The sequence below is a fragment of the Alligator mississippiensis genome, unplaced genomic scaffold, assembly GCF_030867095.1.
Source record: "Alligator mississippiensis isolate rAllMis1 unplaced genomic scaffold, rAllMis1 scaffold_28, whole genome shotgun sequence".
Classification (NCBI taxonomy): domain Eukaryota; kingdom Metazoa; phylum Chordata; order Crocodylia; family Alligatoridae; genus Alligator; species Alligator mississippiensis.
The window spans coordinates 219331-244674 of NW_026775377.1; the positions used below are offsets into that span (position 1 = coordinate 219331).

Sequence of the window (25344 nt, forward strand, 5' to 3'; positions counted from 1 at the left end):
CCTACTGTCGGTGCTTTGACGGTGTGGGTCCTCCCAGTGTCTCAGCATTGCACCGCTTTCATGGGCAACTTCCCCCAGTTTCCCTTCAAGCCCTTTCGCTTCCTGGAGGGCGAACTGTTTAACCAGATCCGTGTCCTGGATCTCCCTCTTCTGCCTTTGGTCAAACAGCCCTTGCACCAGAGCTGCGGCTGAAGAGGATCTTTCATGGATATCATGTGCTTACTGCGCCTCGAGGTAGTGCTCCTTCTCTGCCATCCTCATTTTACCTTTCCTGCCTGGTTCCTTAACCATAACCACGCTCTCACTTTCGTTTTCGATGAATGGACTGGAAGACGGACAGATCTTGGGTGAACGACTGTGTCCTGAGATTAGTCCTCAAGCTTGATGTCTTCAAATCTGGCGTTATCACCGACCGACCGCGCTGGGCATGGCTTACGGTGCTAGCAGTGCCGCGGTGCTTGCAGCGGGCATGCTGACAGCCTCTTATCCCACGGAGGGCTCCTGACAGTCGGTCCGTTCCCGCTGGGGATTTAACGAGCCCTTTGTTGGCAGCGCCTTCCAAGACGGGCAGTTTTCCTGTGCGGGGGCAGCCTCCCGCATCCGTCCCGCGCCTCCCTGGACAGAGCAGGGCCGGGCAGAAGCCACGCGCTGCGGGTTGGAGGAGAGCAGTGCCGGGGCAGGGTTCAAGTCAGGATGTCGTCATCACGCTGGGGCGTTTCTCCGCCTTCTTGCCGAGAGCGTCTCGTCTCCGCTTCCTGTGCTCCAACAGCCAGCGCGGAGGCGAGAGAGGCAGGGAGGCGGTGAGGGGACGGGAACATGAGCAAGGCAGATGCCAGTGCTGTGGGCCCCACGGGCGGGCGGGGGGCGGTGTTGCTGGAGGGGGCCGGAGGCTGCTTGTGACAGCCGAGGGAGCGGGGCGCTCGTCTGACGGTCGGGTGTGAGCACGCTGGAACGATTCAAACGAGGCAAAGCACAGGCTCCGCGCCCCAAACTGGAAAGGTGTCGCTGCATTCCAGTTGTTCTCGGTTTGTTCCTGCGCAGCGTTGAAGCGTGTTCATGCTCGGTGACAAAGCTCGTTCACCCTGCGTGATGAAGTAGGTTCACACACAACAGCGAAGCACGTGGACACACAACGAAATGTGTGCACACAAACAGCGAAGCCTGTTCACGCGCAGTAGCGAGCGGTCTAAATGTTGTTAGGCGTGAGCTCCCTGAGAGCAACCGAGATGAAGCAGAGGAGAGGCCCCACACACCAAACTGGAAAGGTTTTGCTCTGGTTCAATCCTCAGCTCCTTCACAGGCAGCAGTTAAAGTGTGTTCACGTTCAATGATGAGGCGTGTTCAAATGCAATTAGGTGCGTTCACACTCAGCGATTTAAGAGCGTTGAAACTCGTTTACACGCAGCGTTTAAGCACATTCGCATAGACGAGTGACGCGCCTTCCCTTCCTCCTCAGGGATTAGAGCTTAATAGCAGCTGTCCCTTTGAACCCTGCCCCTGGGGAAGGACTCCCAGCGTGCCTGTGTGCCGCTAAGAGAGCTGTCGCTGGGAGCAGGGCCCCGCTGGACTGGAGAGGGTTGATGTGAGACGCTGCCATCGTGGGGCTGAGGCTTCCTTGCAAATCTGGCGCCTCTGTCTCCGGTTGGCAGCCAGCGAGAGACGGGGGCAATGAATCTGGGCACGCCTCTGGACTGCCTGGGTGAGCAGGGGCACCGTGGTGCCTTGCACTCGCTGGGCAGGAGACGTTGCGGGAGGGGTGTCGTGCAGGCTCACGGGGCCAGAGGATGCTGGGGATGGCTGCGGTACATGGCGTGCGCCTGGAAGGGGCCTGCGGTGGCACGCTCCAGTCCTTCCCCCGATGCCCGGTGGGTGCGGTGTGCGGGTGGTGGTTGTTGTTGTTCTCCCCCCCCGTAAGCTGTGAGCGTGTGTTGCTGAATCCTGTTGCTGATAAAGATGAAGCTGTTTGCCGTCCCACCAGTCGCTCTGCTGAACGCTGACTCGAGGACAGAAGCCCAGGGGCGTGGAGGTCTGAGTGAGTACCCCGTCCCAGGGACCCCGAGGCCAAGGCCAACACTGTATGGTGTCAGAAGTGACCTGTCGGAGTAGGCAGACCAAAGGCTCTCTACAGAAGCAAGCTTGCAAACAGTTGAGCGGAAGGAAAGCTGCCATAGCACTTTGCAAAAGCAAAGCAAACCACCGGTGCAGTTTGCTCCACAGGAGGGCCATCAAGCTGCAAAGGGCAAAGTTTGCAAACGATGCGGAAGCACACGCAAGCCTAGATCCTGCCCAGCTTTTGGAGAAACCTGTTACAAATGCTCTGGAGCGAACCACTTTGCAGAAATGTGCAAATCAAAGGGAGAGGCTCCAAAATCTGCAAAAGGAGTCAGTACCCTCTATATGGGCTCAGTGTCTGCCAAGCAGCACTCACCGACCGTTGATAAGCAGAGTGCCTGGTATAGCGCAGGTATAGCACAGGAGTTTTGATACGTTACAGTCTGCCTGGCCACTGACTCCCCAGCCCAGCCCAGCCCAGCCCCTGGCTTCTTGACTTTTCATCCCATCCAGGAAGAGCACACACCAAGTGCTGAAACCTCCTTAGCCTGACGAAGGGTTTTTGAACCCGAAAGCTTGCTTAATAACTATTCTCCAACTATTTGGGTTGGTCTAATACAAGATATCAAATTCACCCAAGGAACCTTGTCTGCCTGTGTCCTTAGACCAACACGGCTACAACCTACACCCCTGGTATAGCACAGTGATGACCGCTGGCTTGCCAGCTAATTTGAAGTTAGATACTGGAGCGGAGGCAAACGCTATTCCAGTAGCTGTAGCAAAGGCTTTGCAGGGAAAACTGCAAGGCTCAAACTCATGTTACATTAGTCGCATTTGGCGGTGCACCCATGAAACCAAAAGGTGCAGGCATTGCAGGCTGCAAATCTAGTGCTAATGAATCCGATGTACCTTTCTACCTAACCGACAATAGTGACCCACCAAGACCTGGTAGGGTGGCATGCACCACGTCAGACCTCATCAGACGAGTCCACGGAATGGCCCCGACAATACCCGCAACCAAGGCGGACCTTCTCAAACTATGTCCGGACGTTTTCGAAGGGGTGGGCCAATTTCCCGGTACCTACCACATCTGTGTTGACCCGGCAGTACCACCAGCGGTGCACAGGTGTAGAACAATTCCCTGTGCAACCCTAGGCACGTAGAAGACTGCCCTCGAAACGCTGGAAGCTGTGAGAGTCCTTACGAAGGTGACTAAACCCACACACCCTGGGTCAATAGCCTCGTGATTGCACAAAAGAAGGATGGTTCGCTACCGCTTGGTTTATACCCGCGAGACCTCAACGAGGCAGTATCGAGGCAGCACTTTTCTATTCCCGCTGTAGAGGATGTGCAAAAGAGCTTGTCAGGTAAAAAGCTGTTCACCGTTCTTGATGAAGAGGACGGCTACGGGCAAGTCAAACCGGACAAGGAATCAGCCGAGCTGCGTGCCACTTCAGTCGCCTTCCCTTTGGTGTCGAGTCGGCTAGCGAAGTATTCCCACAGAAGAACCGCGAGTGCTTTTGGGGACGTTCCAGGAATCCACATGGTCGCAGATGAACCCCGTTCCTACGTGGCAAAAACTCCCAGCAGTAATGTCTACAGGAGAAACAGAAGACATTTAAGGAAAGATCAGTCCTCAGTAGCAGCAGAACAAGTTGATGCGCCCCAGGAGACGGCAGCAGAACAAGCATCGGAAGTAAAACCAGATCACCAAGAGCAAGAGTTTCATTACATTTCAGAGGATCCACCAGTACCCACGCAGACACCTGATGGCACCACGGAAACAAAGAGTGAATGGGAGGTGAGGCTGCCTGTGAAGTACAAGGATTACGTAATGGGATCCAGACCCCTTTGGTGAGCCAAGTGCTAGCAACCTCTAGCTCCACGGTCCTGAAATGTTCCCAGTTAAAGTAGCCGCTGAGGGACTTTCAACTACGGAAGAGGGAGCTCCCCGAGTGAAGAAGGGGGATGCGGTCCACGGCGTGCGCCTGGAAGGGGCCTGCGGTGGCACGCTCCAGTCCTCCCCCCGATGCCCGGTGGGTGCGGTGTGCGGGTGGTGGGTTGTTGTTGTTCTCCCCGCAAGCTGTGAGTGCGTGCATTGCTGAATCCTGTTCCTAATAAAGATAAAGCTGTCTCCCATCCCACCCGTCTGTGCTGAATGCTGGCTCGAGGACAGAAGCCCAGGGGCATGGAGGTCTGAGTGAGTACCCCGTCCCAGGAACCTGGTGGCCACGGGCAAAGACTATAACGGCTGTGAGTGAAACAGACTCCTTGCAGACTAAGAAAATCAGAGGCACGTGAGCTTTTGTAAGCTAGCTCACTTCATCAGCAGGGATCCAGGTTTTCTCCAATTTAAAAAAATCCCCAATTTTTATATTTATATTTTTATATATATATATATATATATATATATATATATATATATATATAGTGGGGTTTCATTTTAATCATAATGGGAAATGTGGGGGTTCGAGGTTAGCGTTTTTTTAACTGAAAATTGGGGAATTGTTTTTCATCAGAGGCCCTGTTCATCGGCTGGTCAGACGGGAGTGCCGGAAGCAGCACTTCTGTCTCGAGCAGTGATGAGAATGGGAGGGGAGGAAAAAGCAGGTGCCGGCAGGGCCTGCGGTACCCTGCAGGTGTCAGTCAGCGGGGCTCGCGGCCCCCCTTTCTTTGTCCTTCCCCTTCCCTACCCTTTGGTATTCCAGTCCCTGCTTTCGGTTTAGCATCGTTGCTTCCTCCAGCTGCATCTCAGCATCCGACGAAGCAAGCTGCTGCTTACGAAAGCTGATGCATCCCTGGTTTAGTGAATCTAGGAAGGGCAGATCCGCACTGCAAATCTCCCCTGAATCCAGGCTAGCGCGGCCAGTTCCTCTCCCCACTCGGATCCTTAAAGGAGCAGGCTGAAGGCAGGCCCTTAGGTCTGCAGCCCAGAGTGAAACCTGATGCCACGGCATATCAGAGTACGGTGGATGCTCATACTCTGGTTACTTGACGAAGCTGCGCCTTAGAAACGGGTGCTGTTGATTACTTAATATGTGCATTGTGTTTTTAAAAGACTTTCAGAAACGTATCGCGTTTTCCAGCAGGGCTGTCCAGTTGTTCAGAAGCACCTCTTACACCTCATCTCCGTAGACCTCATACTTTTATTTATACCATAGACTTTTTGTAGCTTTTTTGGTTTTTTCCCTATTTCTGAATTGGGCCCTGACTTTTGGGGAGACCAGATTTTTCTGTCACGATTTGTGCTCAGCAGATAAGAGGGTGGTCAGCGCTTCTCTATAGGATACAGGAAGGTGCGACTTTTTTGAACGTATAACAAGGTGTTCGCTTTGACGTCACGCAGTATTAATACCAGTCCCGCAATACTATACTGGCAACTATAGGCCAGTCAGTCTCACCTCCATCCTCGGCAAAGTCTTTGAAAAAATTATCAAGGCTCACATTTGCGAGAGCCCGGCAGGACAAATTCTGCTGAGGGGAAACCAGCACGGGTTCGTGGCAGGCAGATCGTGCCTGACTAATCTAGTCTCTTTTTATGACCAGGTTACAAAACACCTGGACGCAGGAGTAGGGGTTGTCGTCGTTTACTTAGACTTCAGGAAGGCCTTCGATACGGTATCCCACCCCATACTGGTGAACAAGTTAAGAGGCTGTGACTTGGATGACTGCACGGTCCGGTGGGTGGCGAGTTGGCTAGAGGGTCGCACCCAGAGAGTCGTGGTGGATGGGTCGGTTTCGACCTGGAAGGTTGTGGGCAGTGGGGTCCCGCAGGGCTCGGTCCTAGGACCGATACTCTTTAACCTCTTCACCAGCGACTTGGACGAGGGAGTGAAGTGTACTCTGTCCAAGTTTGTGGACGACGCAAAGCTGTGGGGAGAAGTGGACACGCCGGAGGGCAGGGAACAGCTACAAGCAGACCTGGACAGGTTGGACAAGCGGGCAGAAAACAACAGAATGCAATTCAACAAGGAGAAATGCAAAGTGCTGCACCTAGGGAGGAAAAATGTCCAGCACACCTACAGCCTAGGAAATGACCTGCTGGGTGGCACGGAAGCAGAAAGGGATCTCGGAGTCCTAGTGGACTCCAAGATGATCGTGAGCCGGCAGTGTGACGAAGCCATCAGAAAAGCTAACGGCACTTTATCGTGCATCAGCAGATGCATGACGAACAGATCCAAGGAGGTGATACTTCCCCTCTATCGGGCGCTGGTCAGACCGCAGTTGGAGTACCGCGTGCAGTTTTGGGCGCCGCACTTCAAGAGGGATGCGGATAACTTGGAGAGGGTCCAGAGAAGGGCCACTCGTATGGTTAAGGGCTTGCAGGCCAAGCCCTACGAGGAAAGACTAGAGAACCTGGACCTTTTCAGCCTCCGCAAGAGAAGGTTGAGAGGCGACCTTGCGGCTGCCTATAAGGTCATCACTGGGGCACAGAAGGGAATTGGTGAGGCTTTACTCACCAAGGCGCCCCCGGGGGTTACAAGAAATAATGGCCACCAGCTAGCAGAGAGCAGATTTAGACTGGACATTAGGAAGAACTTCTTCACAGTTCGAGTGGCCAAGGTCTGGAACGGGCTCCCAAGGGAGGTGGTGCTCTCCCCTACCCTGGGGGTCTTCAAGAAGAGGTTGGATAGGCATCTAGCTGGGGTCATCTAGACCCAGCACTCTTTCCTGCCTAGGCAGGGGGTCGGACTTGATGATCTATTGAGGTCCCTTGCGACCCTAACATCTATGAATCTGTGAATTGTTGTTATTTTTGTTGCTGTGGTTGTGACGTTTGCTGGCAGGTCCTGAACTGACGAGTTCCGCGAACCTTCGAGGCCCCCAAAAGTCAGTTTCTGAACTGGTGTTATCGCTGACAGCGCTGGGCATTTCACGGGCCCCGCTTACTGTGCTGGCAGTGCCGCGGTATTTGCAGCGTACAGGGAGACTGACAGCCTCCCGTCCCGTTGAAGACTTCTGACTGTCAGTTCCAGCTGTGTATTTAACGCGCACTGTGTTGACACCGCCTTCCAGTAAGCGCAGGGTCCCTGTGTGGGGTCGGTCCCCTGCTCGTGTCGCGCGTGCTCCTGGAGGAAGTAGGGCCGGGCAGAGGAGAGGGCGGGCGGCCAGACGCACGTCCCCTTGCCAGGGGAGGGTTCAAGTCAGGATGTCGTCATCACGTTGGGGCGTTTCACTGCCTTCATGCAGATCCTGCGTGTCTCGGTCTCTGTCTCGTCTCCTCTCCTCACGCAGCCAGCCAGGAGGCGAGAGGCAGGGAAGCGTTGAGGGGGCAGGAATCTTTGGGATACACGAGCGAGGGAGACGCCAGTGCCGAGGGCGGTGTTGCGAGAGGGATTTCTCCCCAGGTTGCTGGGCCCAGAGGCTGCTCGTGACAGCCGAGAGGAAAGGGGCCTTTTCCAAAGGGGAGCAACAGCTCCGTTGGGATGGCGGGGTGCGAGCACGCTGAGAACGCCTCAAACGAGGCAAAGCAGAGGCTCCTCGCCCCAAGCTGGAAAGGAGCTGCTACCTTCAAGTCGTTCTCGGCTCGTGCCTGCACAGCCGTTAAGCGTGTTCGCTCAGCGTTCGCTCTGTGCGATTAAGTGCATTTTCATGCAACAGGGATGTCCACTGACACACAATTAAGTGTGTGCACAGAAACAGTGAAGTGCAATCACGTGCAAGCCTGTTCTAGTTGTTAGCTGTGAGCTAGCTGAGAACAACTAAGACGAAGCAAAGGAGAGGTGCCGCAGCCGAAACCGGAAAGGAAGGTTTTGCTTTGTTTCAGTCGTCCGCAGCTCCTTCACAGGCAACAATTAAGGGTGTTCCTGTTCAAATACCGGTGGGTGGGCTCACACTCAGTGATTAACGGGTGTTCAAGCACAACTGAAGCACAATCTCACTCTCACAGGCAACAATTAAGGGTGTTTCTGTTCAAATACAACCGGGTGGGCTCACACTCAGTGATTAACGGGTGTTCAAGCACAACTGAAGCACAATCACAGTCTCACAGGCAACAATTAAGGGTGTTCCTGTTCAAATACCGGTGGGTGGGCTCACACTCAGTGATCAACGGGTGTTCAAACACAACTGAAACACAATCACAGTCTCACAGGCAACAATTAAGGGTGTTCCCATTATACCGGTGGGTGGGCTCACACTCAGTGATCAACGGGTGTTCAAGCACAACTGCAAACATTCACACTCTCACAGGCAACAATTAAGGGTGTTCCCATTATACCGGTGGGTGGGCTCACACTCAGTGATTAACGGGTGTTCAAACACAACTGAAGCACAATCACAGTCTCACAGGCAACAATTAAGGGTGTTCCTGTTCAAATACCAGTGCGTGGGCTCACACTCAGTGATCAACGGGTGTTCAAGCACAACTGAAACACAATCACACTCTCACAGGCAACAATTAAGGGTGTTCCCGTACAAATACAACCGGGTGGGCTCACACTCAGTGATTAACAGTGTTCAAGCACAACTGAAGTACATTCCCGCTCTGCCACTAAGCACGGTGGCACCAACCAGTGAAGCGCATTGCCCCTCGGGGATTAGAGCCCGTTCCCCCTCAGGGATCAGCAGCTGCCCTTTTGATCCCCGCCCCTTTGACAAGGGCTCCCAGTGTACCCGTCTCTGCTCAGGGGCTTGCTGCTGCTGCTGCTGTTGCTGTTGCTGTTGCTGTGCTGCTGCTGGCGGGGAGAGCAGGGCTGGAGGAACGCCCCGCGAGATGCTGTCGTCATCGCGCTCGCTCTGGCTTTGAGCAAATCATCTCTCCTCTCATGGCCAGCGAGGATGAGGCGAGAGGCAGGGCAGTGTTGAGAGGGCATGAATGGGGGCGCCATTGGGCTACGTGGGAGGGGTGGGGGGGGTGCTTTGGACCTGTTGGGCACGAGAGATTGCGGAAGGACTTTTCCGTGTGGGTTTCTGGTGCCAGAAGCTTCAGGTGACGACTGTGAGCGGAGGGGCCTCCGTGGCAGCTTGCGGTGTGCTTGGGGGGGCTGCCCGTGGGGGCCCCGAGGTTTCCGAGGGGCTCACGGTATCGCTTCTCGGCCTTTTGGCTAAGATCAAGTGTAGTATCTGTTCTTATCAGTTTAATATCTGATATGTCCTCGATGTGAGGACTTTATATTAAATGGATTTTTGGAACTGGGAGATGGACTCGGAGCTTGCTCCATCCACTCCACGCATCGGCCTGGTATTGCAGTGCCTCCAGGAGCGGTGCACCTCCCCTCGGGGAGAACTTGCTGCTGTCAAAAAGTAGATCTCGTCGCTTCTTCAGAGACATCTGGGGGGGCTGGTGCCAGGCAGGAGCCTCCAGCAGTCTGGCAGGCAGGCTACTACTTGGCTGAAGCCTTCAAGAGGACAGGGTGGCTGGCTGTCTGGAGGAAAGCGGTCCCTCTGCCTGCACCTGGATGGAGAGCGTGGTCAGCAGCGTGCAGCTGAGGGGGGTGTCAGGGGCAGCCTGCTTGGTGACCCCCTGCGAACAGCTCTGTCACAGCGGAAATCCTCTGTCACAGCAGAAATCGTGGGCTTTAGGATGCCGGAAAGCCGTGGCTGTTGTCGTCACACTGTTATGAAGAAAACGAACCAAACTGAACACAGGCCGTACGGTACGGTACGGGACATCTCAGAGGTCAGATGCGAGCCAGAACTGAAAGCTGGAAGGCCTGGGAAGAGCCAGAGGCCGCCACAACACCAAGGCGAGGCTTCTGGAGCACGACGCGCTACACACCACCTACGTGGTGAGTGCATGCATCGTTTTGCCGTCGCGTGGCGTTGGAGCAGGGGGAGATGGACGGTGCGGTGGGAGGAGCGCCCCCCGTGAGCAGGGGAGACGCACAAGCCCCGTCTCCCGGCCCAAGGCTCCTGTTCAAGACTGCCACCTACAACAGCTTGCCTGGCGCCTCGTGGCTGGTGGCCATATGCAAAAGCATTGTTCTCGTGGTTGGGTGTGAACTAGCTGTGAACAACTGAGAGGCTCCACACCCAGAACTGAAAAGGCTTGGCTCCATTTAAATTGTCCTCGACTCCTTCACAGGCAACAATTCAGGGTGTTTGAAAGACTGCCTGCCAGCGCAGGCTTTTTGTTGCTCCCCTGGCGCAGGCGCAGGCAGTCTTCCACCGGGTGTCTGGCCCTTTTTTAAAGGAGCAGCGTGTCTGAAGCGCGCCTGCACGCTGCACTGCCGAGGGCCCTGCACAGCACGCGGCGGCGAGTTCTGTCTTTTGGAAGGCGTGTTAAAATGGGCCACGTCTGGCCGTACTGGAACCGGTCTCGGCTCGTTCACGCAGCAGGCCAGGCCAGGCCAGGCCAGGCCAGCAGCTTCAGGGCAAGCAGGGCAAGCGGCTTCTGAAGGAGCAGCGTGTCTGTGTTGTGGTGCTCCTGTTCAGGTACAATTAGCGGGGTTCCCACTCGGTGATTAAGGGTGTTCAACCACAACTGAAGCTCCTGGTATTGCAGTGCCTCCAGGAGCGGCGCACCCCTGTGTCAAAAAGCAGAACTCACCGTTTCCCAGGGAGCTGCTTGGGGGGTGGGGCTTGTGCTGCGCAGGGCCCTCGGCAGTCCAGCGTGCAGGTGGACTTCAGACACGCCGCTCCTTCCAACACGCCGCTCCTGTAAAAAAGGGCAAGACACCCTGTTTAATCGCTGAAAACACGGAGAACCGCTTCTTTTTTCCCCCGCGCTTGGCCTGCTGTTGCACTTTCTCCAGGACCAGCGCCAACCCAGGCCGGCAGACTGCCGGAATAAGAGCAGCAAAAAGTGAGCTGACTAGCAGCTTGCTTTTCCTTCCTCCGCTGCAGCGAGGGGTCTCGTCAGTCATGACGGGCTAGGGAAGGCGGTGCCGCCAGTACGTCCGAACGAGCGCCGGTTGCGCAAGCAACCGTGCCGCTCAGGTGAGTAGCCAAAGGGTCTCACGGTTCACCAGACCCAATAAGGAGGACGGAACGTGGGTCAACACCCCCAGGTCCCAAGGACGCCCCGATCCACTGGCAAGAACGTTCGAGGCACGTCAGGAGACCCCAGCTAGGTGGACCGCCGACTACGGATCTCGGAGGACCCTCCCAGGAGGGTGGAACCAGCGAACCCGAGACGGCGACGAACCCTGACGCACCCCCCACGATGTCGGGACCCAGGTCAGGAAGGCGCTACCGGTGAGGGCAGAGCAGCGGAAATGGGGGTTGGTAAGGTCAGGGGAGTGTCCGAGGGAACTATGCAGCAGGGAGGAAACGGTGTTCCACGTGTTATGGGAACGCTCATATGCACGGAAGGTTTGGCAGAGAGTGGCGAGGTTTTGTAAAGAGATAGGGTGGGGGGATTGTGTGAGGTACGAGGGAGCGGTGTACGGTCTGGCGAGGCGTAAAGTGTGGGAATGGGAGATTCGGGTTTTGCTGTTGTGTACACGGATGGCAGTGTGGGAAAACGAGATGTTCATTGGTCCAGAAGGGGCTTTATTTTACGTCACGGGAATGTGTTTCTTTGGCGTACGCAGAGTTGGGGTACTATCGACGGAAAGGAGAAGGGGAGTGGGAAGGTACTGATTGGAAGAAATTGTTTGAGTAAGAGGGAAGGAAGGGGGAGGGAACGGTGAAGAGAAACAACTGTTTTGATGTATGTTATGTTATGTTATTTTATGTTAAGTGTTGATATTTAAGAGAGAGCTGAAACGCTTTGTAGTTTGAATCTGTAACAAAGGGGGAAGCGGTTTTCTGTTTTGTACAGGAAAGTTTTGTTATACTATGACGTGAATGGTGTTATTTAGAGCTCCGAACCGGGAAAAGAGAACATTTTGGTGGTGGTGGTGAACGAGGTATGATTTTAATGTATATAATAAAAAAAAAATCAAAAAAAAATCTGTTCTTATCAGTTTAATATCTGATATGTCCTCGATGTGAGGACTTTATATTAAATGGATTTTTGGAACTGGGAGATGGACTCGGAGCTTGCTCCATCCACTCCACGCATCGGCCTGGTATTGCAGTGCCTCCAGGAGCGGAGCACCTCCCCTCGGGGAGAACTTGCTGCTGTCAAAAAGTAGATCTCGTCGCTTCTTCAGAGACATCTGGGGGGGCTGGTGCCGGGCAGGGGCCCCCAGCAGTCTGGCAGGCAGGCTACTACTTGTCCGAGAAGGACAGGGTGGCTGGCTGCCCGGAGGAAAGCGGTCCCTCTGCCTGCGCTTGGATGGAGAGTGCGGTCAGCAGCGTGCAGCTGAGGGGGGTGTCAGGGGCAGCCTGCTTGGTGACCCCCTGCGAACAGCTCTGTCACAACGGAAATCCTCTGTCACAGCAGAAATCGTGGGCTTTAGGATGCCAGAAAGCCGTGGATGTTGTCGTCACACTGTTATGAAGCAAAACGAACCAAACTGAACACAGGCGGTACGGTACGGTACGGTACCTCTCAGAGGTCAGATGCGAGCCAGAACTGAAAGCTGGAAGGCCTGGGAAGAGCCAGAGGCCGCCACAACACCAAGGCGAGGCTTCTGGAGCACTACGCGCTACACACCACCTACGTGGTGAGCGCATGCATCGTTTTGTCGTCGCGTGGCCTTGGAGCAGGGGGAGATGGACGGTGCGGTGGGAGGAGCACCCCCCGTGGGCAGGGGAGACGCACAAGCCCCGTCTGCTGGTCAAAGGCTCTTATTCAAGACTGCCCCCTACAACAGCTTGCCTGGCGCCTCGTGGCTGGTGGCCATACGCAAAAGCATTGTTCTCGTGGTTGGGTGTGAACTAGCTGTGAACAACTGAGAGGCTCCACACCTTTGCAAGGAAGCCTCAGCCCCACGATGGCAGCGTCTCGCATCAACCCTCTCCAGTCCAGCGGGGCCCTGCTCCCAGCGACAGCTCTCTTAGCGGCACACAGGCACGCTGGGAGTCCTTCCCCAGGGGCAGGGTTCAAAGGGGCAGCTGCTAGTAAGCTCTAATCCCTGAGGAGGAAGGGAAGGCGCGTCACTCGTCTATGCGAATGTGCTTAAACGCTGCGTGTAAACGCGTTCCAACGCTCTTAAATCGCTGAGTGTGAACGCACCTAATTGCATTTGAACACGTCTCATCATTGAGTGTGAACACGCTTTAACTGCTGCCTGTGAACGAGCCGAGGATTTAACCAGGGCAAAACCTTCCCAGTTTGGCGTGTGGGGCCTCTCCTCTGCTTCATCTCGGTTGCTCTCAGCGAGCTCACGCCTAACAACACTTAGACCGCTCGCTACTGCGCGTGACCAGGCTTCGCTGTTTGTGTGCACACATTTCGTTGTGTGTCCACGTGCTTCATTGTTGGGTGTGAACGTACTTCATCATGCAGGATGAACGAGCTTCGTCACCGAGCGTGAACACGCTTCAACGCTGCGCAGGAACAACTCGAATGCAGCGACACCTTTCCAGCTTGGGGCGCGGAGCCTGTGCTTTGCCTCGTTTGAATCGTTCCAGTGTGCTCGCACCCGACCGTCAGACGAGAGCCCCGCTCCCTCGGCTGTCACAAGCAGCCTCCGGCCCCAGGGAAAAATCCCTCCGGCAACGCCGCCCACCCCCCCCCCCGTGGGGCCCACAGCACTGGCATCTGCCTTGCTCGTGTTCCCACCCCTCACCGCCTCCCTGCCTCTCTCGCCTCCGCGCTGGCTGTTGGAGCACAGGAAGCGGAGACGAGACGCTCTCGGCAGGAAGGCGGAGAAACGCCCCAGCGTGACGACGACATCCTGACTTGAACCCTGCCCCGGCACTGCTCTCCTCAGGACCGCAGCGCGTGGCTTCTGCCCGGCCCTGCTCCATCCAGGGAGACGCAGGATGGACGCGGGAGGCTGTCCCCGCACAGGAAAACTGCCCGTCTCGGAAGGCGCTGCCAACAAAGGGCTCGTTAAATCCCCAGCGGGAACGGACCGACCGTCAGGAGCTCTCCGTGGGATAAGAGGCTGTCAGCAAGCCCGCTGCAAGCACCGCGGCACTGCTAGCGCCATAAGCCATGCCCAGCGCGGTCGGTGATAACGCCAGTCCGGAAACTGCCTCCTGGGAGCCTTGAAGACGTGTGGAGCTTGTCAGTTCAGGGGCTGCTGCTAACCAATGCAACAGCCGCAGCAGCAATGCAATGACACAACTAGCAATGGTTGTGGGGCTGGCAATACTAAATACCGTGTAATGTCAACGGGAACGCTTTGTCACACGCTCCGAGAAGTCGCACGTTACGGCGTCCTAAGTAGCAGTGCTGACCCGCCCTGTGGTTTTCCGACAGAAAAACATGCGATCTCCCAAAAGTCTAGACCCACTTCACACGTATCGGGGGAGGGAAAAGCCATGAGAAGCTTATCAGATAATAGAAAAAATCAGCTCTAAGGACATGTGCTGTAAGAGGTACTTTTCAAATGTAAATCGTGGAACTCACCAGGCTGCGTAGATGAAAACAGGATACTTTCCCCGCAGTCATCTTAACGGGTACGCTTGTTTTACCGTCAGGATCAACCTGGGAGATGTTTCGAAAAAGGAGTAAGAAAAGGAAAACTCAACGAGAACTGAAATGAATATAGGGACAGCACATAAGGAGAGTACACCACAGAAAGCCAACTAGTTACGGCCATCCAACTGGCGGCCTGTGGGCTGCGTGCAGCTCCCAAACTCCCAGTCCCAAGTCTGCTTGCCCCATCGCTTCGCTGCTGCCACCAAAATCCCCTTCCCTAGCCCAGCATCTGCTTCCTGCGTGCCCACTTCCCCCCGCCACCCCTTGTGCACTAGGGCCAAGGCAGGGCGGCACAGTCCTGGTGCAAGGGAGTCTGTGGCTGGGGAGGTCCTGCAGACCCCTTTCAGCTCGTGCAGGAGGCGGCTCTGGTGGGCATGCAGCCCCTACAGCATGCGGATAGGGGGGCTGCAGCCCCAGCCACTCAGAAATTGGACGGCTCTGTTGTCAAACCAGACGTTTCAGGAAGCAGCGGTTCTAAACAGAGAGCAGTTACTGGAAAACAAAGGGTAGGGAAGGGAGGAAAAAGAAAGGGGTATGAAGCGAGCTCGCTTACAAAAGCTTACGCACCTCTGACTGACTTAGTCTACGAGGTGAAAGCCTACCCTGCCGTGTAGCACGAGTCTTTCGATGTAGAAACAAGGTAACAGGAGCATCTACAAAGCCCCAGCTGAAAAGGAGCTATAAGAGGGGGTGGCAATCTCCAGCCCACAGGCTTAATCTGGCCCACAAAGAGGTCTGATCTGGTACGTGGGATCCGTCTCACAGGGTTGAGCGGCACTGCCCCTCTGCTCCGCAGCAGCGCGCTCCGCGACCGACCCTGCTGCTCTACCGCAGCGGTTCTCAGTTCGCGGGTTGTGTCCCAAAAGGGGGTCACAAGTACCTATGAAAGGGTCACGAACAAACTTTAAAAATGGATCAAGAAACTTTTAAAGTGGATTGTCTTTTAATGGAGGAAAACGTGGGCAAAGGTGGCTTTTCCCTTGCAGGCTGGCAGAGGTCCAGGGATGTGTCACTGCCGTGCACTGCAGTGAAGGGTATGAGACCTTTGAAGGCCGTCAGGCGGGTATTTATGACGCTTGGAGTGGAATTAGGCATAGACGCTTATCGGTTGTAAAGGAAGATTATTTACTCACGCCGTTAAGGTGGTGAAAGACGGAGGTCAGAGATATTTGGTTAGTTACAGCTTAAGGTTCGAAGGTCAGTCTGCATGAAAGTCTTCCGTCGGGCAGATAAACGGAAAAAAAATCGGGCCGGCAGGTCGGTGATTTACGTCTTAAGATTGGGTCGAGACGCGAGGGGGGCACTGGCAAGTGATCAAGTTGTCAGTTACTCTGATACGTGTGATCAGAGGTCTCTAAGGTTCGTACGGAGGTCCCCCCTTCTTCACGGAAGTGAAGATGGGTTTTATTTGTATATTAGCCAATTGTTTTTTGTCACGTCATAAATTTAATTAGAATCGCCAATTGTATAGTGGTCTTCGCTAGGGTGTTATCATAGGAACACTCCCAGACACTCACTCCCCTGTCATTCCGACCACTTACAATGATTTATATAAAGCAAAGAAGGCAAAAGTTTTTATCTCTGTTAGTGGCGCAGTAATAAATTTTTTTTTGACATGCGCAGAAAAAAAACCTGTTATTTTCATCTTGTTAGTTAACCCTTAGTTACCTTGTATAGACTAAAACCGTTTTGATTAATATATTTCTTGCTTGTGGCATGGGCAGTACTTAATTTGGTTGTGACATGCCCCCTTGCCCATGGCACAGCAAGTTACATCATATTTATGTATAGACCATTTTGTTCACCATTGTTAGTGTTTGGCAAGCGGGTGTATATAAAAGCAGAAAGCGTGGCTAGCTTTGTTTTGAGATATTGTAAAATCCAATAACCAAAACATATAAACACAGCAATCGGTAACAACAGCGTAATGAGGGGCATTAACAAGTTGAGAAACCATGATGATGTGTCCCATCTAAACCAACGGAAGAGGTCTGATAGCCAACCTTGACCTATACCCGAAAGTCGGTTGACGTTTTTTGTAATTTTTTTTTATTTTGTCAACTTGTAGAGATAGAGGGAGAGATACACTGGGAATGGCAATATAACAATGGTTATGAGAAAGGTTAAGGTATTGACAAAGTCCACCTTGTTGAAGAAGAATGGCGTCTAATGTTAAGCGGTTTTGTAGAGTCATCTGGGAGGTGGCTAGCCCTTGGTCCTGGGTGTCCCCAGTGTTCATGTAGCCACGTAAGGAACGGATCGAACTGTGGTTTGGGGTCGTTTGCTTTAGCAACTAAGACAACATCACTCCAGAGAGGGTCTTTTAGAAGCTTGTCGATGATTTTATGTACTGGATCAGTTTTAAGTTTATGCGACTTGGTGTGTTTTACGAGCGGTAGAACAATAAATTGGGATAACAGGTCCCAGATTTTTTTTCAATCCTCTAGGTTTTCCGCCGCAGTCGCTGTGCCAGTAACAATTTTGTAGACATATTGGGAATCAATAGCTATGATGGGAGTCGGAAGTGTTCCGTCGTGATGTTGAAGACAGTGGCGGATGACAACTTTAAAACCTAAGAGTTCATTTTTTGGGGCTGTAGCCCCTTCCGGGGCTCTGTGTAATCCCACATCATGGCACGGTTTGTAGTAGAACCCGTAGCCCCGTCCATTTCGAGTGGTGTCATCGGAGGCCACCTAGGCTGGGGCTATGGTCTCATAGAGAGTGAGCGTTGCGTCATCTTGTGTATCGGGACCGGGTGGCAAGTCTTCGCACTTTTAACAACACCAATGATAGTGGTAATGTAATACCATTTTGTTCCAAGTATCCGGTTCTCCTTGGAACTGTGAGTCAACCTTTGTGGCGTTTAGCAAAGGTAAGAGAGTAGCAGCTGGTGTTCGAAGCGTTTCATGTCCCTGGGATAGTAATGTGACGAGTCTTTCTGTCAACAGAATTTTTGTAAAGGCTCCGTAGCGATGTTGTGTTGTCTGGAGAGCTTTGTGTGAGGCATACACCAGTTCGTTTTGGGGGTTATGGGCAGTGGCCCATACATGACTGGCAGTATATCCCAAAGTAATTATTAATGTCTCGGTGAGGTTAAGTGCTTGAAGTGGCGTGTGTTTCACAGCGTGGAGAAGATTATGAAGATCCTTTCTGTCTTTGTCCGTCCAAGGTGTGGCTTTCCGCAATTTGTCGCGGGTCTGACGCTGGAGTCTCGCCAATAGCGGAAGGTAACGCGGAGTGATGTAATGTTGATATCAATTGAGATGTCCCAAGAGCCGTTGAAATTGCTTTTTGTGCATTGGTAATGGATCTTTAAGTGTACCGAGCTCCGGGGTTTTGTCGTGTGTGACACCGGATCTAGTTGCGCCGGTAAATCTGGTACCTAGGAATGTAATATTTATCGTGGGTTGTAAGTTTGATTTTTTTTAAATTAACCGTCCAGCCCTTAGCATGGAGATGGTCGACTAGACGGCGGGTGACCTCAGCAACAACTTGCTGGTCACGACCCATAATGGCAAGGTCGTCAACATAACTCTAAATTTTGAGTTGTTTTTTCGCTGGCAAAGGATAGGAAGCGCGAAAGTCTTTAAGTGTGTCATTCATTGCGCCTGTGGCCGATGCAGGAGAGTTGCGATATCCTTGCGGGCATACCGTCCATCGGTATATCATATCTTCGACGCACATGTTTAAGATTCCGCTGTTGTCAATAATTGGGATGGAGAAAAACATGTCCTTGAGGTCAAGGGTCGTCCCGTCTTACTTGCCCCCTTGAAACCTCGCCATTTTATATAAACACTGGGGTAGCGTAAAAGCATTGGGTTGCGTAAGTGGGAGACACCGTTTATTCGCCTCGCGGAAATCCACTATAAGTCGGACTTCGTTGGGTTTTTCGGGCTTTGCGATTCCCCACCCTGGTGATAGGTGGGTACTGGCCGCTATCGGTGTTATATATCCCTGTTGTTCGAGCCTCTGTAACAGGGTGACAAGGGCTTCCCGAAGACGTTGTTTGGTCAGGATTGGTTTATAACGCCATGTAGATGTGTTATGAAGCGTAGGTTGGTGTCGGTCGGGCTCAGCAATAAAGAATGGAAGAGCTTGAAATATTAAGTTTTTTAACTGGAGTGTCTTAATGCCTGGTACGCCCAAGATGTTCATGCCCCCTAGAACTTCTTTAAGGGGTTTTTTGTGATTGTGTATCCAAAATTTGACTTTTTTAGCAGTTGATATAGCATTTAGCCCTTGTACCATGATGGTTTTCAAAGTCTTTTTATGAGGTGTCGCAGGTGCTACGACGTTAATTTGTGTTCCCGTGTCGAGGAGACAAGAAATCTTTCGTTGTATCGAGGGATTATCGGGGTGAACGATAATAAGGCTGGTATATGGGCGAGGATCCGAAGGGTCAGGCTTTTTTGTAGGGCCGCCGGCTCGCCCGGCGGCCACTACCCGTTTTTTGGCTTTTGGGTGTAATTGAATCCCAACTTTTCTGCTAGGGCCTTTTGCCCATCGTCCCTCAGGGCGCGTAATTGTTGTTTGGTAAGCCCGGACTCTTTTATCAGGAACCAAAACATGGCCTTTTCTTTAGGGGTCCGTCCTGGGACTGGTGGTGAGCCTTTGTAGGGTGGTCTGTTCACTTCAGGTTGTTTTATGGGGTACACTGACAATGGGTCCGGTTTTGTAGCACAATTGACACCTTGAGTTATCGCTGTTGGCTTTATGAGGGTTTGGATACGGCCCAATTGACTGAGGATGTTTCCGGCCCGTCCGTCTATTTGCGGGGTAAGGAGGAGGCAAAGAGTGATGGCATGAGATCCCCCATAGATGTCTATGCAAGCTTCCAAGGCTTTAGGGGTGATTGGAACCATTCCGGGTTGCGTTAGGAATCGATGTGGCCACGGCCCAGCGGCCTGTTGCTCTGTCAAGCCGAACCTGTTGTGTTGAATACCCGTCGGCTGTGGGCCCCCCATCCCATGTGTAGTACGAGGTTCCTATTGTTGCTAATAAAAGTTGTTTTGCCGATGTTATTTCTGGGCGGTCGTTGTGCCACAGGTGGGACTTGTTCACGATTTGGCGGGCTAGAAGCACAGGGAGTGGTATGGCCCAGTGTTGGTTTTTCATGATTGGGCCGCGGTCGGTGGCGTGTCCTCCACTCCATGCAGCTTGACGGATGAGGAAGCTGGCCTCTTCCATGTCCAGTAATTCTGAGCCAAATTCAACTACCAGTCGGCCAAGCCAAATCGCCAGGGTTTCTCCTGGTTTAAATTCGGATAGCTGAAAAATATCTTGTATCTCTGTTCGGTTATGGGTGCGGTAGGTGGAAGTAGCGTGAGTTACGCCTTGTGGATCCGTTGTGTATTTTGTAACAACGATAGGGAAGGCCGTTTTCATGGAAGTCGGCGAAGACTTCATCGGTGGGGGCGGATTCTCCGTTGGTAGGGAGGGGGGATATATTAACTTGGAGGGTTTTTTTTCTTCGTCATAGGGAGGCGGTAGCTGATGTTCCGGGGTCGGAGCCGTTGGGTCTGCCCCGTTGTACTCCCGTAGAGAATGAGGTAGTTGTGGACCTCCCACAACTCTGTCCTCCGCGTCCTTTTCTGAAGCTCCGCCCTTCTTCTCCGATTCTTTGAAGAAGCTGAGTTTTTCGCTGGCGCCATATTGGGGCGATGGTGTAGGCGATTCCTGCGCAGCAGCATTTTTAGCTGTGACTTTTCCCAGGGTCAGAAGTTGGCTATTCAAATTTTTAATATAGCGCGTTGCGTTAGCAAATGCGCGGAACAGAACATTAATCATTTTTTCTTTTTTCCACTTGGGGCCTGCCCATTTGGTCGCGGTGCAACCCTCTGTCTCCAAGTTTTCACGGAGCTGGGTGAAGAGTTTGTGACTGGGGACTGGGGCACCATGGTCGGACAGTTAAACTTGTCGGGGGGTGTTCCTTCCCCGCCCTCTCGTACGTGGCAGATGCAACGGGCAATCTCTTGGGCAGGGGTTGGGTCCACCCCTGCCGGCACTTTTGCCGCTGTCACCACCTTCACCCGATGTAGGGATATGATTCCCGCTTCGTCCCTGGGTCTGTACATAACCCCTTTAGCGCTCATAACACACCCTAGGGCCCTCACATCGAGCTGAGCGCTCCACTCTTTCCCTTCTCCTGCTTCACCCCTTAGGGAGAAGTGTCCAGTAACCGCTTTCAGTCCTATTCCCCTTGCCTGATGGTAGGCAATGTGTGCCCATAATTCATCCGAATCGGATGTCAGGCGGTCCCCACTGCGCCATGGGCAGTTCTTTACTAGTTCCAACTCCATTGCGTCTACCCCATATCCTGTTCGTGACGCCATGTCACTGCCGTGCACTGCAGTGAAGGGTACGAGACCTTTGAAGGCCGTCAGGCGGGTACTTATGATGCTTGGAGTGGAATTAGGCACAGACGCTTATCGGTTGCAAGGCAAGATTATTTACTCACGCTGTTAAGGTGGTGACAGACGGAGGTCAGAGATATTTGGTTAGTTACAGCTTAAGGTTCGAAGGTCGGTCTGCATGAAAGTCTTCCGTCGGGCAGATAAACGGAAAAAAAATCGGGCCGGCAGGTCGGTGATTTACGTCTTAAGATTGGGTCGAGACGCGAGGGGGGCACTGGCAAGTGATCAAGTTGTCAGTTACTCTGATACGTGTGATCAGAGGTCTCTAAGGTTCGTACGGAGGTCCCCCCTTCTTCACGGAAGTGAAGATGGGTTTTATTTGTATATTAGCCAATTGTTTTTTGTCACGTCATAAATTTAATTAGAATCGCCAATTGTATAGTGGTCTTCGCTAGGGTGTTATCATAGGAACACTCCCAGACACTCACTCCCCTGTCATTCCGACCACTTACAATGATTTATATAAAGCAAAGAAGGCAAAAGTTTTTATCTCTGTTAGTGGCGCAGTAATAAATTTTTTTTTGACATGCGCAGAAAAAAACCCTGTTATTTTCATCTTGTTAGTTAACCCTTAGTTACCTTGTATAGACTAAAACTGTTTTGATTAATATATTTCTTGCTTGTGGCATAGACAGTACTTAATTTGGTTGTGACAGGATGCTGGGGGACTATGTGTTAATATGAATCTGGAGAGGGTCTGGGTCAGAAGTACAATAAAGCAATTGAATCTAAATCAGTTCAGTCTCATACTACATCCATCCAGGCTTATCTTAAACCTGTTTCGGCAATCTTGAAAGTGGCTTATGTGCACCATCCTTCTGTTGTGTTCCAGATCTGAACCTGTTTCCAATCTCTTTGACCAGCTTGTGTGTAATTTCTGTCCCAAGCCTAACAGAGGAGTCAAGAATTTAACAGCTAACGACACTACTTGCTTGAAGAACATACCAAATGCATCCAGCAAATGTACTTGTGCAAAGCATTTGCACGTAACAATATACGTTTATCTTTCATGCCTTTGAACGGATACGTTCCTTAGGGAACACGTGCACATTTGATTTTTCAGCAATGAAGTTCTTCAAAACTAAGATGGGAGCCAGGTTGTTCCGTCCAGTCTGTGCAAAGTGGAGGATGAACGCCCCGATCTCTCTGCCAGGGGCCACAGAAGGGTAAATCTAGTATTAAGTAACATCAGCATCAACCGCTCTTCAGCCAACTGACTACCAAACAAGGAAGCTGCTCAGACGTAACCCACTTGTTTCTCCAAATCAGTTCAATTTGTTGCAGTTTACCTGTGGGGAACAGGCTACAGAGTCATCCTTCCTCCATGCATGAACTGCCCGGGAGCTCACCCACTGGGAAAAGACAGGGAGACACACACTACTCCTGCCATGCCTCAAGGGTAATTCCCTTTGGCTAAAAACAGACCCAGGACTCTTCCTCCCCCTCTTGGCTCCCTCAAGAGTCTTTCATTTGGGGACCCTAGAGGTAAAGTACCCCACTCCCTACCATAAGTACCTGTGAACTGAGATAACAGGACTCCTGGGACAACTGTGACTAATCCATGCTAGTTTTCATTCAAGCCTCATGTTTAAATGACTTCTCCCTCACTCCCCTTTTGATAGGAGTTAAAGATCAGTGATAAAGCCCTTGTTTGCTTTCTGCCTTAGGTACTTCCTAGTGCTCCTCTCTCACTGCACCTTTGAGGAGCCTGGAGCATTAGCTAACAGAAGAGGTTCTGCAGACTAAACAAAGTGTAGGATTTTCCACGCAGCATGTGTGGACACACACACGCACACACACGCACACGCAAGCTTGCAAGGTTTTCCAGCATAGCTCCAGCAGAATGACACTGTCAAAAAGTGGGATGCAAAGAAGGGGGAGGAAATGCAGAGAATTACACGGTCTGTGGATTCCACAAGCTCAAAATGCATGATATTACTTCACTATAATTGAGCCGGTATTGTTCCAAGGACTAATTTAGGAAAAACAGGTGCAAAGGAACGGGACCGATTCCTAAAGTGAGCTGAAATTATTTCCTCCTCCGTAAGTTAACAAAAATAAAAGGAAAGAAGAAATGCCTTTCAACTGCAGTTTTGACTGTAGCATAACAAACTTCACAGGTGGCCGTGATGTTTTAGCCTAGAGAGAGTGAGGACCATTTTTACAAAGAATGATGTTATGTCTGAAATATAACTGCCTCATCACGGCTGCAGATATAGATTGCTCCTTGTGATGCCCCTCTATAGCACTGCTATATGTCAAAATGGTGAAATATGCCCCCCAAATTTAATGAGAATATTTACATACTGTATTAGGCAGGGGTGCAATACCTCAGCTTTGCATAATGTTTCAGAAAGTTTTAACCTCTACAAACTAAAAGAAACAGACATAAGGACAGTTCTTAAAAAGCCACTCCTGTGCCCCTGGCTCTGGCACAAACTCTTCTAGTTTCTATGCAATGCTCTGTGCAAGCACGTGGACTGTAACGTTTACAGCATTACATACTCTACCCAGGGTCGCAGATGTCTGTGTATGACACAGTACAGTCCTCAATCTGCATATCCCGCACAGACAGAACGAAGTAAACAGCCCATTTTTCAAAAGTACATAAAATATGGTATTGAGAGTTCTTTGCTTTAATGTCAAAAGCTACTGAAAGAGGAAAAGTGCTCTTTACCAGACAAGCTTTCTTTTCGCAGAGATCACATCCACTACTCCTTCCTTGGAATAAATCTGGGCAGGGTGGCACGCTGGAGACTACCTGGTTGAACGACGCAGCAGCTTTTGTCTTGGGATGCAACGAAGGCACTTACAGAAAGCAAGGGCTCTAAATAAAAGAGAATTTAAAGATAAACGTTAGACTGAGGTACATTGAAAGGCTCAGTAGAGAGAAACAAGGTGAACGGGCAGCAAACAGGGCAAAGGAGACAAGGGAAGAGGAGCCAGGCACCTGACCCGAACCCCTGGAAGGAAAGTGAGCTGGGGCTGCCTGTTCGTCTGGGCACGTGCTCTAAGGAGCTGGGAGTGCTGCAAGCTGGGGGACTGCTACCTCTGTCTGACAAAAGTCTTAACAAGGCCCAGGAGGGGAGAAAAGGAGGCTCTGCGTGACCAGGGGCAGCAAACGGGGCAGTTTGCAAACAGTTCATAAGTCAGTTTGCAGGTTTCAATGTGACGGTGACGGGTGTGCACACTGCACAGTACAGTCTTTGTAACAAGACTAAGAGCGGTGTAACTGTACAAGTGTGGTTTGGACTGTCAAGCGAACCATGGCAGTCACAAGGCAGGCTGTCAGAGCAGTGCCTCCCAAACTTTTCCTCAGCATGACCCCATTTATGGCCCCATTCCTCAGCATGACCCTTCGCTCCCCACCCATAGCCCCCCACCCCTGCCACCCCATCCCGCTGATTTTTCAATCCCATTTGGGGTTGTGACCTACAGTTCGGGAACCACTGTGTTAGAGGTACAGTTATATAGATATGTATCTATTTATATATAGAAATATTATGTTTTTTTAAAGTTAGTTCACAGGTCAGTTTGCCCCCCGTTCTTTAAAGGGGAGCCTTTAATGTAAGACCTTGCTTTAATTGAGAGTACCTAATCTACATCTATTTAGTGTAAGTCGCTAATACACAGCAATTAGACCAGTTCTTGTGCTCCTTGCTTAACTGGAGTCCAGAGTGAGAGGGAAGTTGGAGGCGGCGTTTGCTAGGTAATTTATCTGGAAACTCTCCCTCACCTTCCTTCACCGTAAACTTAGAGAGAGGAAGCGGGTTAGCAGGGGAAAGGGAAGCTTTTGGGACCAAGGGGCAGCACAGAGGCCAGTTTACAAGGAAGTTTGCTAGGAAAGGTCTGGTTGGAAAGAGGGGCGAGCAGAGAGAGGGAGCGGATTAAGAAACCCAGCGACACGGTGCGCCCCTAATATAAAATCATAACTTTTAAAAAATATTTTAAAGGTATTATTTGGTTATTGTCCCAAATTTCATTAAGCTTTTAATAAACATAAGAGTATCTTACTACTCAGAAAGAGCTTAACTAATTTCCTTTTTCTCTAAAAGCTGTAAAATGATCAGCAATTAATAAAAAAGCAGAGGTTTCTGGGCAAAGTCTTCAAAAGCCAGAACAACACTGCATGTTGTGTTAGAGTTTGATTGAGTATGTCAGGAACTCAGCTAAAATGTCTTTATTAAATCCAACAGCCAATAGCAGATATATAGAGACTTTAAGCCAGTAGTTTTCAACCTTTCTTTTAGTAAGTGTACCCCCGGCAGCCCCCTTTTTAAAAAGTGTACCCCCGGGGGGTGGGAGCAGCCGGATGTGGAGCAGGTGGGGGTGGCGAGCGGTCAGACGTGGCGGGGGGTGGCAAGGGCCAGACAGAGCAGGGGCACGGTGAGTGGCAGAGCAGCGGCAGCGCAGCTTCTGTGGGCCCTGTTCTCCCTCCGCCCTGGCCCTGCTCCT

General features: G+C 51.9%; 1 protein-coding gene and 2 non-coding genes across 7 annotated transcripts; 2 read left to right on the forward strand and 1 right to left on the reverse strand.

Annotated features, from left to right (window-relative positions):
- Positions 1 to 3278: 3278 nt before the first annotated feature.
- On the reverse strand, positions 3279 to 25337 carry LOC132247345 (uncharacterized). Of its 5 annotated transcripts, none has more exons than XM_059720197.1 (3): positions 14405 to 25337; positions 10544 to 10651; positions 3279 to 3648 (listed from the first exon to the last, which is right to left on the reverse strand). In XM_059720197.1, the coding sequence occupies exon 1, from the start codon at positions 20261 to 20263 to the stop codon at positions 19319 to 19321; it is 945 nt and encodes a 314-aa protein (XP_059576180.1). In that variant the 5' UTR covers positions 20264 to 25337; the 3' UTR covers positions 3279 to 3648; positions 10544 to 10651; positions 14405 to 19318. The 5 variants fall into 5 exon arrangements, with proteins under 5 accessions (XP_059576180.1, XP_059576178.1, XP_059576181.1 ...); XM_059720198.1 differs by lacking the exon at positions 3279 to 3648 and having other exon boundaries at positions 8494 to 10651; positions 14405 to 22178; positions 23567 to 25337; XM_059720194.1 differs by lacking the exon at positions 3279 to 3648 and adding an exon at positions 8494 to 9608.
- On the forward strand, positions 9079 to 9269 carry LOC132247347 (U2 spliceosomal RNA). The gene has a single exon (XR_009458648.1). It is a non-coding gene; the product is annotated as a U2 spliceosomal RNA (small nuclear RNA).
- Positions 11849 to 12042, forward strand: LOC132247349 (U2 spliceosomal RNA). Its single transcript, XR_009458651.1, has one exon. It is a non-coding gene; the product is annotated as a U2 spliceosomal RNA (small nuclear RNA).
- Positions 25338 to 25344: the final 7 nt, after the last annotated feature.